Source organism: Balaenoptera ricei, chromosome 16 (genome assembly GCF_028023285.1).
Source record: "Balaenoptera ricei isolate mBalRic1 chromosome 16, mBalRic1.hap2, whole genome shotgun sequence".
Classification (NCBI taxonomy): domain Eukaryota; kingdom Metazoa; phylum Chordata; class Mammalia; order Artiodactyla; family Balaenopteridae; genus Balaenoptera; species Balaenoptera ricei.
In genome coordinates this window covers 15568773-15583905 of record NC_082654.1, presented here as the reverse complement: position 1 = coordinate 15583905, position 15133 = coordinate 15568773, and the positions used below count along the sequence as shown (strand labels likewise).

The 15133-nt window shown below is 41.8% G+C and overlaps 1 protein-coding gene across 7 annotated transcripts in view; it reads left to right on the top strand.

Annotated features, from left to right (window-relative positions):
• Nucleotides 1-12836: 12836 nt before the first annotated feature.
• The window catches only part of ATRNL1 (attractin like 1), a 721245-nt gene continuing 718948 nt past the window's right edge, over nucleotides 12837-15133 (top strand). For all 7 annotated transcript variants that reach the window (XR_009497890.1, XR_009497891.1, XM_059899416.1 and 4 more), the window contains exon 1: nucleotides 12837-13712. Coding sequence is in view for 5 of the 7 variants with exons in the window: in XM_059899416.1 (XP_059755399.1) it covers nucleotides 13411-13712 (302 nt within the window). In the remaining 2 variants the exon portion in view is untranslated. The remainder of the gene's footprint in view (nucleotides 13713-15133) is intronic.

Below are 15133 nucleotides of genomic sequence, written 5' to 3'. Positions count from 1 at the left end.
ACATGAGTATATCATGATTAATAAATGTATGTGTGTGTATACGTATGTATGCACGTAAGTAGGTAGGTATTTAAACTACTGTTGTATCACCTTACACTCTCATCAGCAATGTATGAAATTCTGGTTGCTCCACATCCTTGGAAATGTTTGATGTCATTGGTCTTTTTAATTTTAGCTATTTTGATCATTGTGTTGTGGTTTCTTATTGTGGTTTTAATTTGCATTTCACTGAGCACTATTGATGTTAGGCATTTTTTCATATATTTATTGGCCATTTGGACACTCTCATTTATGAACTATCTATTCAAGTTTTTGCCCACTTTTTAATTGGATTGTTTATGTTTTCAATGCTCACTTCTAAGTTTAATATATTTATTAATAATCTGGAGGAGAGAATAAATATTAAAGTATAGATTATAGAGTCATTCATTTATTCACTTAGTTTTACAGCTATTAATCAAGTACCAACTATTTTCCAGCACTGGAACAATGCAGTCTCTTCCTCCTGTAGGCTCATTGGCTAGAAAAGGAGACCATATAACATGAAATGATGTAGATGTTATCGCAGAGCTATGTAGAAGACATCGTGGGAGTTCAGAGTGGGAGCACAAGGCAAGGACAGGTGACATAAACTGGAAAAAGTACTTGTAATGGAAGGTGACTTGAGCTAAAATTTGGATCAGAGTGATACTCATAGTTAGGCTCTTGGGATTTCTAGGTTAAGAAACTCACTCAAGCCAGCTCAAGTAATGGAGTTATTGGATAAATATGTATACAAGGTAGAATCTCATGAAAATCCATGAATGGGAGCCATGGAGATGGGAACTCAGTGGCCATTTTGAATCCAAGGCAGCTCTAGAATCCTCAGCAGCAGGAATTCATGGCTCATCGCTCTACTGCTTAGCTAGCAACACGATTCAACAACTCTCCACGTGTCTGATTCTTTGTCTAATTACTAATAGAGATTTTTATCTCCTTATCGTCTACTTTATCATTTCTCTATGTCAGAGTTGCTACTTATCTATAATTTCTTCTTTCTCATAATTTCTACCTTCTCATACCTTGAGTTACATCCTTTTTGCCCCTCCTCTACCCAAAGGTCTCTCTGCCTTTTTCTGCACAAATTTTCAACCTTAGTTGCTGCTCTTAATTACTTAATTCTTTCTATATTTCCTAATTCAAATTCTCAAATGTGAGAATTTGATTGATCCAGTTCATTTCTGTTTGATTAGCGCTTTTGTGTCAAGTTACCTTGTAAAACTGCTGGTGAGCCTAAAGATTGGCTGCCCCCAGGTTGGCGCATGCGTCTGTGCTAATTATCAGTATTTAAGGAGAGCAGAATCATGTGTACAAAACATGGCTGCCTAAGTAGGCTTTATCAGTGGAGGATATGGGAAGGACAGTTTTCCTCAAAAGAAGTTGAGGGCTTATCTCTAATCATAATTATCTGCAGATGGGAAAGGAATAGTGGATTACTCAAAACCCACAATCATGGAAATCTAGAAGTACCTAGACATTTTACTTAACTAAGTAGATGATCACACCAAAGATGGAAATTAACTTGAGATTCTTTGATTCTAATACATCTCAGAAAGGAATAATTTAAATAATATCCTCATGGGTATTGAATTTGTTCTAACCCTGTTGGAGAAGCATGCAGACATCATCAAGAATAGTTCAAAGAATACATTTTAAAGAGTAGTGGTAAGGAATTCCCTGGTGGTGCAGTGGTTAAGAATCTGCCTACCAATGCAGAGGACATGGGTTCAAGCCCCGGTCTGGGAAGATCCCACGTGCTGGGGAACAACTAAGCCCGTGCGCCACAACTACTGAGACTGCGCTCCAGAGCCTGCGAGCCACACCTACTGAGCCCGCGTGCTGCAACTACTGAAGCCCGGGCGCCTAGAGCCCGTGCTCCACAACAAGAGAAGCCACCACAATGAGAAGCACGTGTACCGCTACGAAGAGTAGCCCTGCTAGAAAGCCCGCACGCAGCAACGAAGACCCAACGCAAAAAAAAAAAAAAAAGTAGTGGTAGTCAGATAAGTAATAAGAAGCTATTCTGGTTAAAAAGGGTTATAGAAAATATTGTAATAAATTTATGTTCATTTTACAAAATGCACACCCTAATTTTGAATGGCCTGTTTCAGTTTCTCTTCTTTATCTCAAAAATGACTGAGGTAGATAAGAAATAAATTAGACAAGGTCAGCTAAAATAATTACAGCACGTATAGCAAGACAGAACCCAGAGATGAATGGCTAGGACTTTTTAGCTGGGGGAAAAATGGTAGAACTCTGATAAGAGCTATAAAATGATAAATGTTAAAGAGAAGGATAATTGAACACTTTTATTTATATTTTCTAATAATTAAGAACTGAAAGGACACTTGATAAAATGAAAAAGCAGAAAAATTTTAAACTAATAAAAGAGCCTATTTTTAATTTAACAATTAACTTTAGGAATTTAATCATGGGATAATTGCTGCAGGTAGTTTGGGATGATTTAGAAAGATCAAGCGTTCATGTGAATGAGGGTACTGTTTGCAGCCACAGTTAGAATAAAAATAATGAGCACCAGCAAGTCCTGAGGCTTTAGGGCATACACTGATCATAAGCCAGAGGAAATGTTCCACCTGATGTAATATTGTCCACCCACTGGGACTGTCGGGCATCTACAAGCCTTCCGAGCATGTGCTGGGGTGCTGGCACTGGCTTTTTCAGTGGTTTCCCTTGAGTTATTGCACACTTAAAGGCATCATACCAACACAGTATTGCTTTGCTGTTTATTCCTACATATTTTTGGTGTCTGGCTAGCTCAGAATGCCCATATTTTTTTCTTATTAATGAGGTTGATTTTTTTCTTATTTTGAGTGATCATTTCCAGTTTCATCCCTTCCAGTCTTTCTCTAATAAGTATTTCGTTTTGACTAGTCTGCATGTTTAAAAGAAGATCAGTTGAGCCAAGAATCTGTCGGCAATGATGTTATTATTTATGCAGAGGAGACTTGGGGTAATCTTAGAGATTGACATTTCCTTAAGCATCCTCCTAGCCGTTAAAAATAGTCAGGATTTTTGCTGATGATTCCTACCAGAATCGAGTTTGCGGAGGGTGTTTCCAAGTGAATACTTAGCCTCTTACTCTGATTCTTTCTTTAAATTCATTCATTGTGTAGTCAGAGATGCCAAAATCCTACTGCTGGTCCAATCTCCACCTAAAGTAGGTAGCTACTCACCATGAGGTACATGTCAAATTTTTCACCCAGGTGCCACTGTCTAAAATCCCACCATTACTATTTAATTCTTTTGTGTCTCTTCTCTTGTTGGACTTCTTTTATTTTTATTATTATTATTATTATTGTCTCCGCCACACAGCTTGTGGGATCTTAGTTCCCCGACCAGGGATCAAACTCGTGCCCCCTGCAATGGAAGTGTGGAGCCCTAACCACTGGACCACCAGCGAATTCCCTGGACTTCTTTTAAAACATAGAAACATTTCTTCCATTGACACCATATTATACTAAATCACTGAAGGGTGTTACTGGCATCTCAGATTCATTTTCTTCCGAACAGGCCAGGTAGTAGTCAAAGAATGTTCACATTACGTGTGTGCTGTGTGTTCTGGGTAGCGGGGAGGGGTAGATGGGGAGGTGATACATCTTTATACTTTTCTTATATTCCTTATCAAAACTATTCTCAGGAATAGGTACAAAGTCATTCATACTCAGATGTTATAGACTGGTACAAACTAAGCACATTAGCCCTTCGAAGGCATTTGCAATAGAGCAAGCACCCCAAAAACTTTAAGCTAAAAGACAAAAGCATTGAACTTGAGTTCCAAGTTTTAGCTATAGTGTGGGGATAGTGTGTTTTGTTCTCTGGGCCTTTCTAGTGGTCACTGTAGTCACCCACACGTGTGGCTGCTTATCTGACCTCGGCATAAGGCAATGTGCTGGGCTGCTGCAACAGCGGATCAAGATGCTGAGGAATTACTGAGCTTGCTTCGTGGCTCTTTAGTGTCACATGGCCCCAGTGGGTCCCAGTGCAGTGTTCTCCCAGAAAGAACAAAAGGAGGCACAAATAGGGCTTCACAGTTTTTCAAAAACTTTGACATTTTATCTCATTTGGAATTTTGATTCTCCCAATAACATTAAGGGAGGGCTAATATTTTTTGCTGTTTTACAAATGCAAGAACTGAGAGCGAGTGAGGCACATACTGTTTAGTTGTAGAGTTTGAGTCTCCTGGCTCTTTGTCTAGTCCTCTTGGCACTATCTTGTGCTACCTCCATAAACTAAAGGACTGTGTCCAGTGATGAAGAACATGGCCATAAAGCATGTTCGGAAATGTCTGCTACCAAGTGGTTTAGATAATTTAATAAATACAACTCTTGCACATGCTTCCTAGTTGTGGATATAACATTTTTTCTGTTTACTGTAGAAGCAATTTTCTTAGAAAAATATACGTCCTCTTCATGTGCAGAAAGACTTTCCAACTACATTCAAATTTAAAAATAGAAAACTTGGGGTTTTTGCTTAAAATCAGCAATGTTCATGTTGACCGTTTTTTTCATTTAATTTTAAATTTCACATCAGCTTTGCAGAGGGATACGGGTGAGGGACTTACAATAAGAAGAATCATAAGGCTGGTTTTAATTTACTTGTGTACATTTTCAAAATTACTGTGCCTGGAGTCATCCAAGACTGATGTTTTTAATAAGTAGAATGTCATGTTATCAGGATTTGTGGGGCCTGGCTATCATTTGTCAGATATTTTTCTTTTTTTATATGTGTGCTGTTTTGTGGTTCTTCTCTGTGTCTGAGCTCTGTTCAAGGAAACCTCGCTGCACCCTGATGGCTTAGTCTCTCCTGATCAGAGAGTCCATAATTCTCTTTCATGTTCTTTTCCACTAAACATAAACATATTTTCCTAGGTCAGGACCCCAAGCAGCTTTCTAAAAGCTAATATGTTATTGTTCATATGAATTGTTTATTTCGCTTGGGAGTTTTTGTTTTTTAAGTACTTCCTGTTTTTCTTACTGTGACTCACTTTTTCTTAAAACAGAGGGAACATGAAGCAAACCTCAACTCGACTAAGGTTTATAGAAATTCTACCTGATTTATCTACATATGGGCAGTGTCTTAAGAGTGTGTAGTAGTTATTGGGTTTTCTCACAACTAAAGCAATTCTTTCTATTGCTCAAAATTACAAGTCCCTTTGTGTTCAATGACATTCTTTTTTCAGTGTATGACCTTTCTTAAAGTTGGTTTATTTGGAAGTAAGGTGATACAGCATAATGCAGTGATAACTAATGAGTCATCTGGAGAAATCAGAATTATCTGTTGGGGAAAAATTATGACTTCTGGAAACAAGAGTATAATATTTCCTTTTTTGTTACCTGATTCAAATTGAAATTTTGTACATTTCTATTGATAGAACTGAATTTTTTTTAAAAAAGGGTTTTGTTCTCCTTTTGCAAGAAGGAAAGTACTAGCAAATGACATCCTGGGGATGGAATAGAGAAAATGTCCCTGACATTTTTACCTCCCCCATGCCTTAATTCCTTTCAGCACTGTCCCAACAAGGAGAAGATAGGGAGGCTTATTAGATGTCTTGGAATACTTTGGCGATTTCTAAATTTAGTCACCCTTTCTTGACATTTTTTGTCAATCACTGGACCATGCCCTTTCCTCCTTGGTTTCCTTCTCTGTTTCTCCTTCTCCCATTCAGTAGGTCAAATTCTTTTTTTTTTTTAAATAAATTTATTATTATTTTTATTTTCGGCTGCGTTGGGTCTTCGTTGCTGTGTGCGGGCTTTCTCTAGTTGCGGCGAGCGGGGCTACTCTTCATAGTGGTGCGCAGGCTTCTTGTTGTGGTGGCTTCTCTTGTTGCAGAGCATGGGCTCTAGGCGCTTGGGCTTCAGTAGTTGCGGCACGTGGGCTAAGTAGCTGTGGCTCATGGGCTTAGTTGCTGTGCGGCACGTGGGATTTCCCCAACCAGGGATCGAACCCGTGTCCCCTGCATTGGCAGGCAGATTCTTAACCACTGCACCACCAAGGAAGTCCCCATTAAGTCAAATTCTTATACCTTCATTTTCAAGAGAAATTTTGTTGCTGACTTGGCTTATTCTAATTGCCTTTTTTTTTTTTTTTTAAAGTATGTCTATTTCCTCTCTGCCTTTTCTCTCCATACTTAGGCAGGAATTTTAGTTAGCCAGTTAATTGGTATTAATTGATAATCTGTATGTTGCAGACTCTGAGCTGGGCTTTCAATATCTGCCTTTAGCTCTGCTGGCAACTTTTCACTCCGTTCCAAGTGTTTGATACAGGATTCATTCATTGATGGTCTGTCCTTTGGTTTAGTTTTGCCTCTGCTGTCGCTAACTTATTATGGATGTTGGGCAAGTCACTTAACTTTATTGAGCCTTGGAAGGCCTTTCTGGAGCTAGGTATGGATGACCAACCTGAAAATTTCTCCTATTAGCCTGAACTGTTAAGGTATAGGACAAAGAAAACTGGACTGCTTTTCAGGAGAACTAGGGTTTTAGACTTACCTCTGCCACTGTGTGAGTTTGCATAAAACTTCACTTTTCTGGGCCCCAGCATCTCATCTGCAAAATGAAGATCTTGGACTAGATTCATCTTTAAAATAACACAGTTTTCTTATAGCTCTGCCTCATTCTTTGTGTTTTTGTATTGACCAAATCTCTTTCAATAATCCTTTCCATCACATGGGATTAGAATTAATTCTGTTCCTAAGAGTAATTTTTGAACATTAAATGTCAGTATTATTAATATATCTTAATATATTATAGTACAAAATATAGTATATACTATATTAATATACAGTATTAATTTGTATAGTAGTTTACCATTTAGTAGGCTCTTTCATATACTGTTCTGTTTGGTCCCTCATCTCAGCTCTGAAATGGGCATTGACAGGTAGTTTGATTATACCCATCTTATAGGTGAGAAAACTGAATCACAGAAGTTAATGGATCATGAAAGGGTAACCAACATATAGGTGGCAGAATTAGAAATCAAACTCGAGTGTCTATGAGTCTTAGGCCCCATGCCACCTTCTTTATTTTCTTAGGGACCTATATTTTTGTTTATTTATTTATTATTTCTGTATATTTTAGAAGTAATTTTTAATCAAAGAGTACTGAAAGCTTTATAATAAAATGCTGCATCTCCTGCTCCTCTTCCCTATCCCCTAAGAGAAAGCAGCTTTCAACTTTTCTTCAGTGTAGTATACTTATACTGCTATTTCTGGATTTATCAGTTTTGGACTTGCAATTACTTCTTATTAAGGATTTAAGATTTAGCACTATCCTTCTTTATCCCCCCCCATCTTTTTAATAGAGACATTTTATATATTTTTGGTTAAATAAATAGTTAGCATTTATTACGACTATGTAATTATTGTTTCCTGCTGAACAGTCTTGTATAGGTTTCCTTCCTTCCTTTCTTTCTTTCTCTTCCTCCCTCTCTCCCTCCCTCCCTCCCTTCCTCCCTTCCTTCTTTCCTTCCTTCCTTTCTTCCTTTCTTCTAGCCAACAATCACTTCATTTTGTTCATTTACTTAGGTCTCTGTGGGCTTATTCCGTTTTCTACCCAAATACTCCAAGATCTGTCACATATTGTTAATATTTTTTCCAAAAGCTCCAACAGTTTCAAGCACGCATATCCATTACTTTCCTGGATACCTCCCTCCCCAGCCTCTGTTTCCAGGTTGGACTGGCTGCTGGGGCACAGCTGTTCATCATCCTAGGATATCCCTTCACAGTTCTCTTATGTTCAGCCCCTTGTCCCTTTGTTTCATTCTCCAGGAGTTTCCTAAAGAAGGGTCCCTTAGGAGACAAAATTTATGAAGGTTTGTGTGTCTGAAAATGTCTTTATCCTCATACTTGAGGATACCATTGCACTTGCCTGTCTCCTTCCTTCCTCTCCTCCTGCCCCCAATATGTGAGTCTTGTTAAACTCAGTGTTTTAGGCATCTGGAGGCTCAGTCTAGTTCTGGGAAATATTCTTATGTTGAATAAATTGATCTAGACAATTTTCTTCTGCTCCTACATAGGAGTTGTGCATTAATGTATTATCACATTAATAAATGTACTCATATGATAAATGCTTAATTTATAATCATACATAATCTTAACAAAGCTTCTAATTTTCTTAGTTTTTCCCTTCTCCATAAGCGGAGACACCTTCTTTGTCTTGTATTCTAATTTCTAGATGATTTCCTACACTTTACCTTCCAAACTTTCTATTGCATTTTAATTTTGGTTGTCCTGTTTTTTATTTTTCTGTTTTCTGAGTGTCCTTTTATATTTTTAAAGAGTATCCAGTATTTGTTTCATGGTTGTAAAACCTTCCCTTATTACTTTGACTATGTTTTCTCTAATTTCCTTTTCTCCGTTTTGGTTTCTGTATTTTATGTCTAATGAACTTTTGCTGTCTATATTTAAGAGGGAGTCATGAAAAAAATTATTGAGTGGGGCTTATTGACTAGCGGTCTTCATTGTAGGGTGATCATTTGGCTTCAGTCGTTGCAGGTTTGCCATTTTGTTGGGAGACCCTGAATGAGAGTATCTTTTCTCTTGGACTATTCAATTTTTGCAGATAGGTATCAGGTTTCTGCCTGGGGTTATTCAGTTGGCTATGGTGTTCTGGGAACAGGTAGGCAAAGGAGGCAGCAAAATGATACCATTCAATATATAGATTTTCACTTAATCTCTCCATTTTCAGCTGTGTACCTCACTCCCTCCTTCTATTATCCCTGGTGCCCCAAGTATGGAACCTCGCTGATTCAATTTCTCAAGAGATTTAACCTCCTGTCAGAGTTGGGTCTGGGTTAGTTTTAGCTGCTTAGGGTGAGGAAGGGTACTGTGGGTCCTTATATTGCCCTCATCCATTCCCCCAGTTTTCATCCTAAAGCCCCATCTTTACCTTCCATGGTAACTCTTGCCTCTGAACCCTGAGGCTTTCCTGGGCTCTTCAGGAGAAACAGGCTTGTTCCTTATTATAATTCATCTTTGCAGGCATGTACCAGTTCTCCATTCACTTTCCTCCTTCCAATGAATCGACGCTTCCAAATACATTGATATCGTTCATCTACTAGTTGGTTATGTTCTCATTTTCTTTGTCATTGTGAGTTTATACCTTTAAAAATTAAAAAACATTTTCTGCCATGTTGGTAGAGTTAAGAGCAGAGGTAAATACACATACTTAGTCCACTATGCTTAACAGGAAGTCCTAGCCCATAATTTTATTGAATTTAGTTTCACAAAAGACAAATTTTTGCAACTGAGTGCTGCAATCAACTTTTTTTGGTAACAAGTCTGAATATTTAGGATAAAAAGTTTAGTTTTTAAATTTTATTTCCCAGTTAAAAAAAAAAGTATTAGCCCAGCATAGTAAATTTAGAATCTTTGGATTTATTCCCTTGGATTTACTTATGACAATATGTTTGAAATGTGCTAAGTTGAAAAATTGGCAGGATCAGACTGTACGTGTGTGTTTGCCAGTGTGACAGCAAGAGAAACTGATAGAAGAAAAGAATGAATCCAAGAGAAAGCAGAGTGTTAGATTTTGGTGGTACGGGGAGGGGGGTTTCAGGTCAAAGTCATATCAACATTTTCAATATGATCAATAATGTTTTAATGAGTACCTAAAGGTGATTTTTTTTTTTTTTTTTTTACTGTCTAATCTCACAGACCATTAATGCTCTATCAGTGTCTTAAAAATACTGCCCCAATTGCACTAAGGGTCCCTTTGAATGAATGCATTTCTGGTTCTTGGGGCCAGGCTATCTACAGCTCTCATTACCTTAGCTGCTTTCAGAAGCCTCCTATGAGGCAAATGATGAATAATATCCAGAGTAGAGATCATTTTTCAGTCAAGCAACTGAGAAGGGGCTCCTTTGGTTCATTAGCCCAAATAGGATCTTTTACTTTTTGAATAGCAATCAACAGAGCAGTGGATCTATCATTTCTCTTGTTCTTTAAAAAAAAAAAAAAAAATTTGCATTTCCTTCAAACAATTTGGCAACGTGAAGTCTTAGATTTTTGCCTTTTATAGTACCATTGTTAGGAGGTATGAATGGAAATGAAATACACTCCCCCAAATATCTAAAGGTCCTGACATAAGGCTAGTTGTTGAGAAAATATACTTATCTTTCCCCTTGGAGCAATTTTAATAGATAATTCCAATCTTAACAGTTTCATCCTACTTCAGTAAAACTGACTTTTTCCCTACTACCTCTTTGGAGTAAATTTTCACCTTTCTGCTGGATTTATGACTGCTATTACCAATACTATGAATTATTGCAGTGTCGTGTAGCACAGCTAGGACGCTGACTCTTCTTCTTTGGAAAAAAGATAACATCATGTTGGAGTTTTAAAATTTCTTGATCAAAGAAAATACTGAAACATCAGTCAAGATTCTGGGCAAGCTTTATCACTGACTATTTTGTGCGACCATTGTAAATCATTTAAGTTTTCTGTGTCTACATTTGTAAAATATGTGCCACTCAGCTGTACAAGGAACTCCCAATCTAGTGAGCCTAATAAAAGATAAGCTTATCCAGGGGTAGAAATCATGTTTTATTCATCTTTGTTTTCTCCTGCTTAAATTCATAATAGTTACTCAGTAAATGCTGACTGAAAGAGTTTGAAAGAAAAACAGGATATAGGGCAAGTGCAAATCCTGTGAGATCCTTATGAGAATAATTTTATATAAATTTAATGTATTCAGCTTGATTCTAAAGGCAATGTTGAGAAGAGGCCTGTGGGGCTGCATGTTCTTCAGTGTAACCTAAAGTACTGAGCTGACTCTAGTGGTTAGAAGATTAAAAGATACATATTTTTAATGGGCAAACCCTTTGCTTAAATATAGCCTACCGTCAGTATGTGGCTGAGCAGTGATCTCTCTTGTTAAAGTGGCTCCTGTGTATCCTTTGAGTTACCTTCACACTCAGTGATGGTTTTAAGAGCTTGGCCACCTTCCACATGTGTGAAAGCAACTCTACATTAGATGTGAGAAAGATGTGGCTGACTTTAAACTTTGGTTGGCGTGAAAAGAATGGAGAAGGCAACAGGGATTGTTCATGCACAGTTAATACTAGAAAGAGTTCCGGATTTTACAGTCATGGAAATTAAAAGGTGTGATCCAGAACAATATCCTCCTTTTAATTATTTTTCCAAAATGTTCTCCTCTCCTTCTCCCCCATCCCAAGCAGTCTCTAAGGGGCATAATGATATCGAAAAGATGTGAAAAGAAGAAGGAGCTGTCCTAATTTTTAGGTTTGAGATTGACATTTCTGGTACTGATATTTTGGGGGAATTGTGATTTGTTTGTTCCATAAATGAAAATCATGATTTTCCTTTTTCATTTTTACTTCTGAAGGAGCCACCTCTTTCTGGACCTTTTTTTCCTCCTTAAGTCATCTCCGAGGTGTTTGCAAACCAAGCCAACACTTACATTTTATTCACCAAACTAGAACAAAGCCAATAGAAACAGCCTAGTAAATAGTGGAAAAAGCACAGACTTGTGTTTAACACTCGGTTCATTGCTTTCTTCTAACCTGTCTGACAAATCTTTCAACCTTTTTGAGTCTTTCTGTCCTCATCTGCAAAATGGGGTTAATGGAGGATTTCATCTGCAAAGTGGGGATAACAGAGATTAAAAGAGATGACATGGGTACATTATGCCCCAAATATACATGAGTTGAATCTTAACAATATTATGACTGTGTGGTTACAACAAAACCTTTTTCTCCTTTTGCTGTCAGAAATGCTTTTGGTAGATTTCAAATTCTTTTTCATACTGCCTGCTCTTCTTTGGTGGGGATCCAATAATATTGCTGTGACTCGAGTGTACGAGGCTGCAATTTGTGTTTGGCTTCCTTTCTCAAGGGTTCAAACAGCCTGTTTAGTGAAGGGACAAAAGTACAAAGCAAAAATTTCAGCATATGCCATCAAATCTTGGAAAGTCATCTAAAGGAGGAGAGCTTGCTACCAAGGAAGGAAAAACGGCTCTTTTCTGGGCATCATTTCTGCTCTTCTGAAAAAAGCCCCGATGTTGCAATATTTTTCAAGGCAGAATATTGTCCCAGATGGAGGAGGAAACACTGACAAGCAGAAAAGGAGATACCTGGGGTTCCGAGGCAGCGTCGGAGAGGGGCGGCGTGCCCGGGGCTCAGAACCTCGCAGCTCTTTGTTGGGGGCGGGGGAGTCACTATTTCCGCGCAAGAAATGGCTCCCCCTGGGAGCGGTCCCTCTGCGGAACCGGCTCCGCGACCCCCGCAGGCCCTAGCCCCCACCCCTTTCCGTTCTTGCGGACCCCATAAAGTGGTCGGAGTGCGGTGCCTTTAAGACTTTTGCCTGCTGCACATGCTCAGCTCTTTGTGTGTTGTTGGAGTTTTTCTCTTTTCAGAAAAAAAGAAATAGGCTGGAGGATGGGACGGAGGAAGCGGGGAGCGCTGGGGGAAAAGTGCTGCACTTTTGCAGCTGTAGACAGCGGACGGGAAGGGCTTATTTTCTGCTGAAGCTGCGAAGCCGGTCCCGATCTGATCTTACGTTTGGGGGGGTTCAGGAGGCGCGCGGTGCGAGCGGGGCCGACTTCCCAGGCGCGCCGAGGGGAAGGGCACGGCGGGCCCGCGCGCCACACCTGGCGGGCCGCTCTCCCCTCAGCCGGCGGGCCGGGCTGTGCGAACGCGCGGAGGAGTCCCTGGTCCCTGTCGGGGCGGGGCGAGACCACGCGCAGGGCCTGTGTGGGGAGGAGCGGAGGCACGCGCGAGAGGGGGAGGCGGCCCAGCACGCCGCGGGCTCTAAAGGCAGCACCGGCATCTGGCTAACGTTACCAGAGAGAAAATGGCTTCTGGGGGGCCTCCGGGGGCCGGCCGGGGCGGGCGAGGCTGAACCCCGCTTCCCGAGTCCCCCCTCCCGCGTTGGGCGCGCCCACCTCGGGGCTCCCGTGGCCCCCGCCCTCCCGGGCGCGCCGGGCTGGGAGCTGAGGAGGTTGGCGCGAGCCGTGGGCGAGGCGGGGCCGCGCGCTGGGTCCCCCTCCCCCTCCCGCAGGTCCCCTCCGGAGCGCCCCGCGCAGCCTGCATCTCCCGCTCCCCGCCTCCGGCCCGGCCCGGGGCGCCGTGGCGGTGGGCTCGGCCTGCCGCGGACAAGGTCAGGAGACGGAGAGGCGATGCCCGAGTGCGACTGCAGGGAGCCGAGCGGAGGCGACAGCGGCTGGGATCTGTCCCTCCTGACCGGGGAGCGGGACTGGGGCAGGCGCCGGTGAGGAGGAGGAGAAGCGGCGGCGGCAGCGGCGCGGTGTTCTCCTCTCCGGCCAGATTTCCCCTCTGAAGCATCCCTGTAGGCGCCCGAGAGCGCATCCCGGCCGGGCAGGGGCGCTGGGAAAGATGGAACCGGGGAGCCGGGCCCGCACTGGTCCCCCGCAGCCGGCGGCCCCGGGGCCGTGGAGAGCTCGGCCGGCGGGCGGCGGCGGCGGCAGCGGCGGCGGCGCCTCCTTCTGGCTGCTGGACGGAAACAGCTGGCTGCTGTGCTATGGCTTCCTCTACCTGGCGCTCTACGCGCAGGTGTCCCAGTCCAAGCTCTGCGAGAGGACCGGCTCCTGCTTTTCGGGCCGCTGTGTCAACTCCACCTGCCTCTGCGACCCGGGCTGGGTGGGGGACCAGTGCCAGCACTGCCAGGGCAGGTTCAAGTAAGTGCCTTCGCCGGACCCCGAACCTCAGCCCTGCCCCGCACTCGTCGCGGCCTCCCCCCTTCTCTCGGCCCCGGGTCCCCTGGCTGGGAGCGACCCGCAGCGCTGCGGGAGCGGGGCCCGCGCTGTCCCCCTCCAGCCCTCGCGCCTCGGGGACTTTGGGCCCTGCGTCTCGCACCGACCGCCGTGGACGCGAAGCCTTTCCCGATGGTCCACCTGTCCGCAGCGACTCTGGTCCCCTGATCGTCAAAATTTTCACACTCAGTTACGGTGGCAAACACCATTTTGTTAGGACACTATTTTTTAATCAAAAATTATGCACGTAACTCGTGAAATACTTGCGCATTGTGAAGCATTCAAACAATACGGAAGTTTAAAGGTTAAAAGTTCTGGTCTACCAGTACCTCCCTCTTCCCCATCCTACTCCCCTCTCTAGAGGTAAGCACTGCTAACATGTTAGTGTATTTAGTAATAGTGATCATAAGTAGAGTTTATGATGGCCTTACTATGTGCCAAACACTGTTCTGAGCCCATTACGTGGGTTATCTTGTTTGTTTCTCACAACAACTCTGAGTTACTAGAATTACTTTACAGGTTTTACAGAGGGAAATCGAGGCAATCCAAATCAGCCAGCCTAACTCTAGAACGTTTACTTTAAGCCAATATACTATGTTGAATTTGCGAGGACAGTCTTGAATTGAGAAATGCAAGAGTGACTTTGGGTTAGATAAGAGGATGAAATACCTGGACTTTTTAATGTGGTGGAGATAAAAGATTTTTCTAACTGGTTCTTTGACTGTCAGCTGTTGTGTGGGAGCATCACTTTCGTTTTTTTGAAGCTCAAGGCCCTAAGGAGCTTGCTTTAGGACAGTAAAGATACTTTCCCCCATTGGTTGATGTTTATTGCGTTGCTGTCTGATAAGAAAAGAAATGGGTGAATGTGGGGGGAGCAGCAGATAAGATAGTTGAGGCCAATAGGGTGTCCATCTGACAACTTGCACATAACAGTCACTAAGTACGTCAACTTCTTGGTCTTCTAGATACTTCACATGAAGTTTGCTGGCTGGGTTAGTAGCTCTGAAATTGCACTATGTAGATTACTTGTTGTCCGGGTGATAGCAAAATCTAAGTGAACTGTCTCTTGGGCTCTAAGGCAAAGGTAGGAATATGGTTCACCTGCTAATAATGTATGACAGGAAAATTTCCTGGGAGTTTTAAACAGCATATTTTCCATTTTTTGAAAAAAAACTTGCCAGTTAAGACAGTGCCCCTGAAAACTCATTGTAAAAATGTATTTTTAAAAATGGGACTTTTTAATTTAAGTAGATCTTACTATTTAAATTAATTGACAGGAAGTTTTTGGAAGTGAAATCTCAGAATGAAGTTTTATGAAAGTCATTTGTAGCAATAAGTTAAAATGT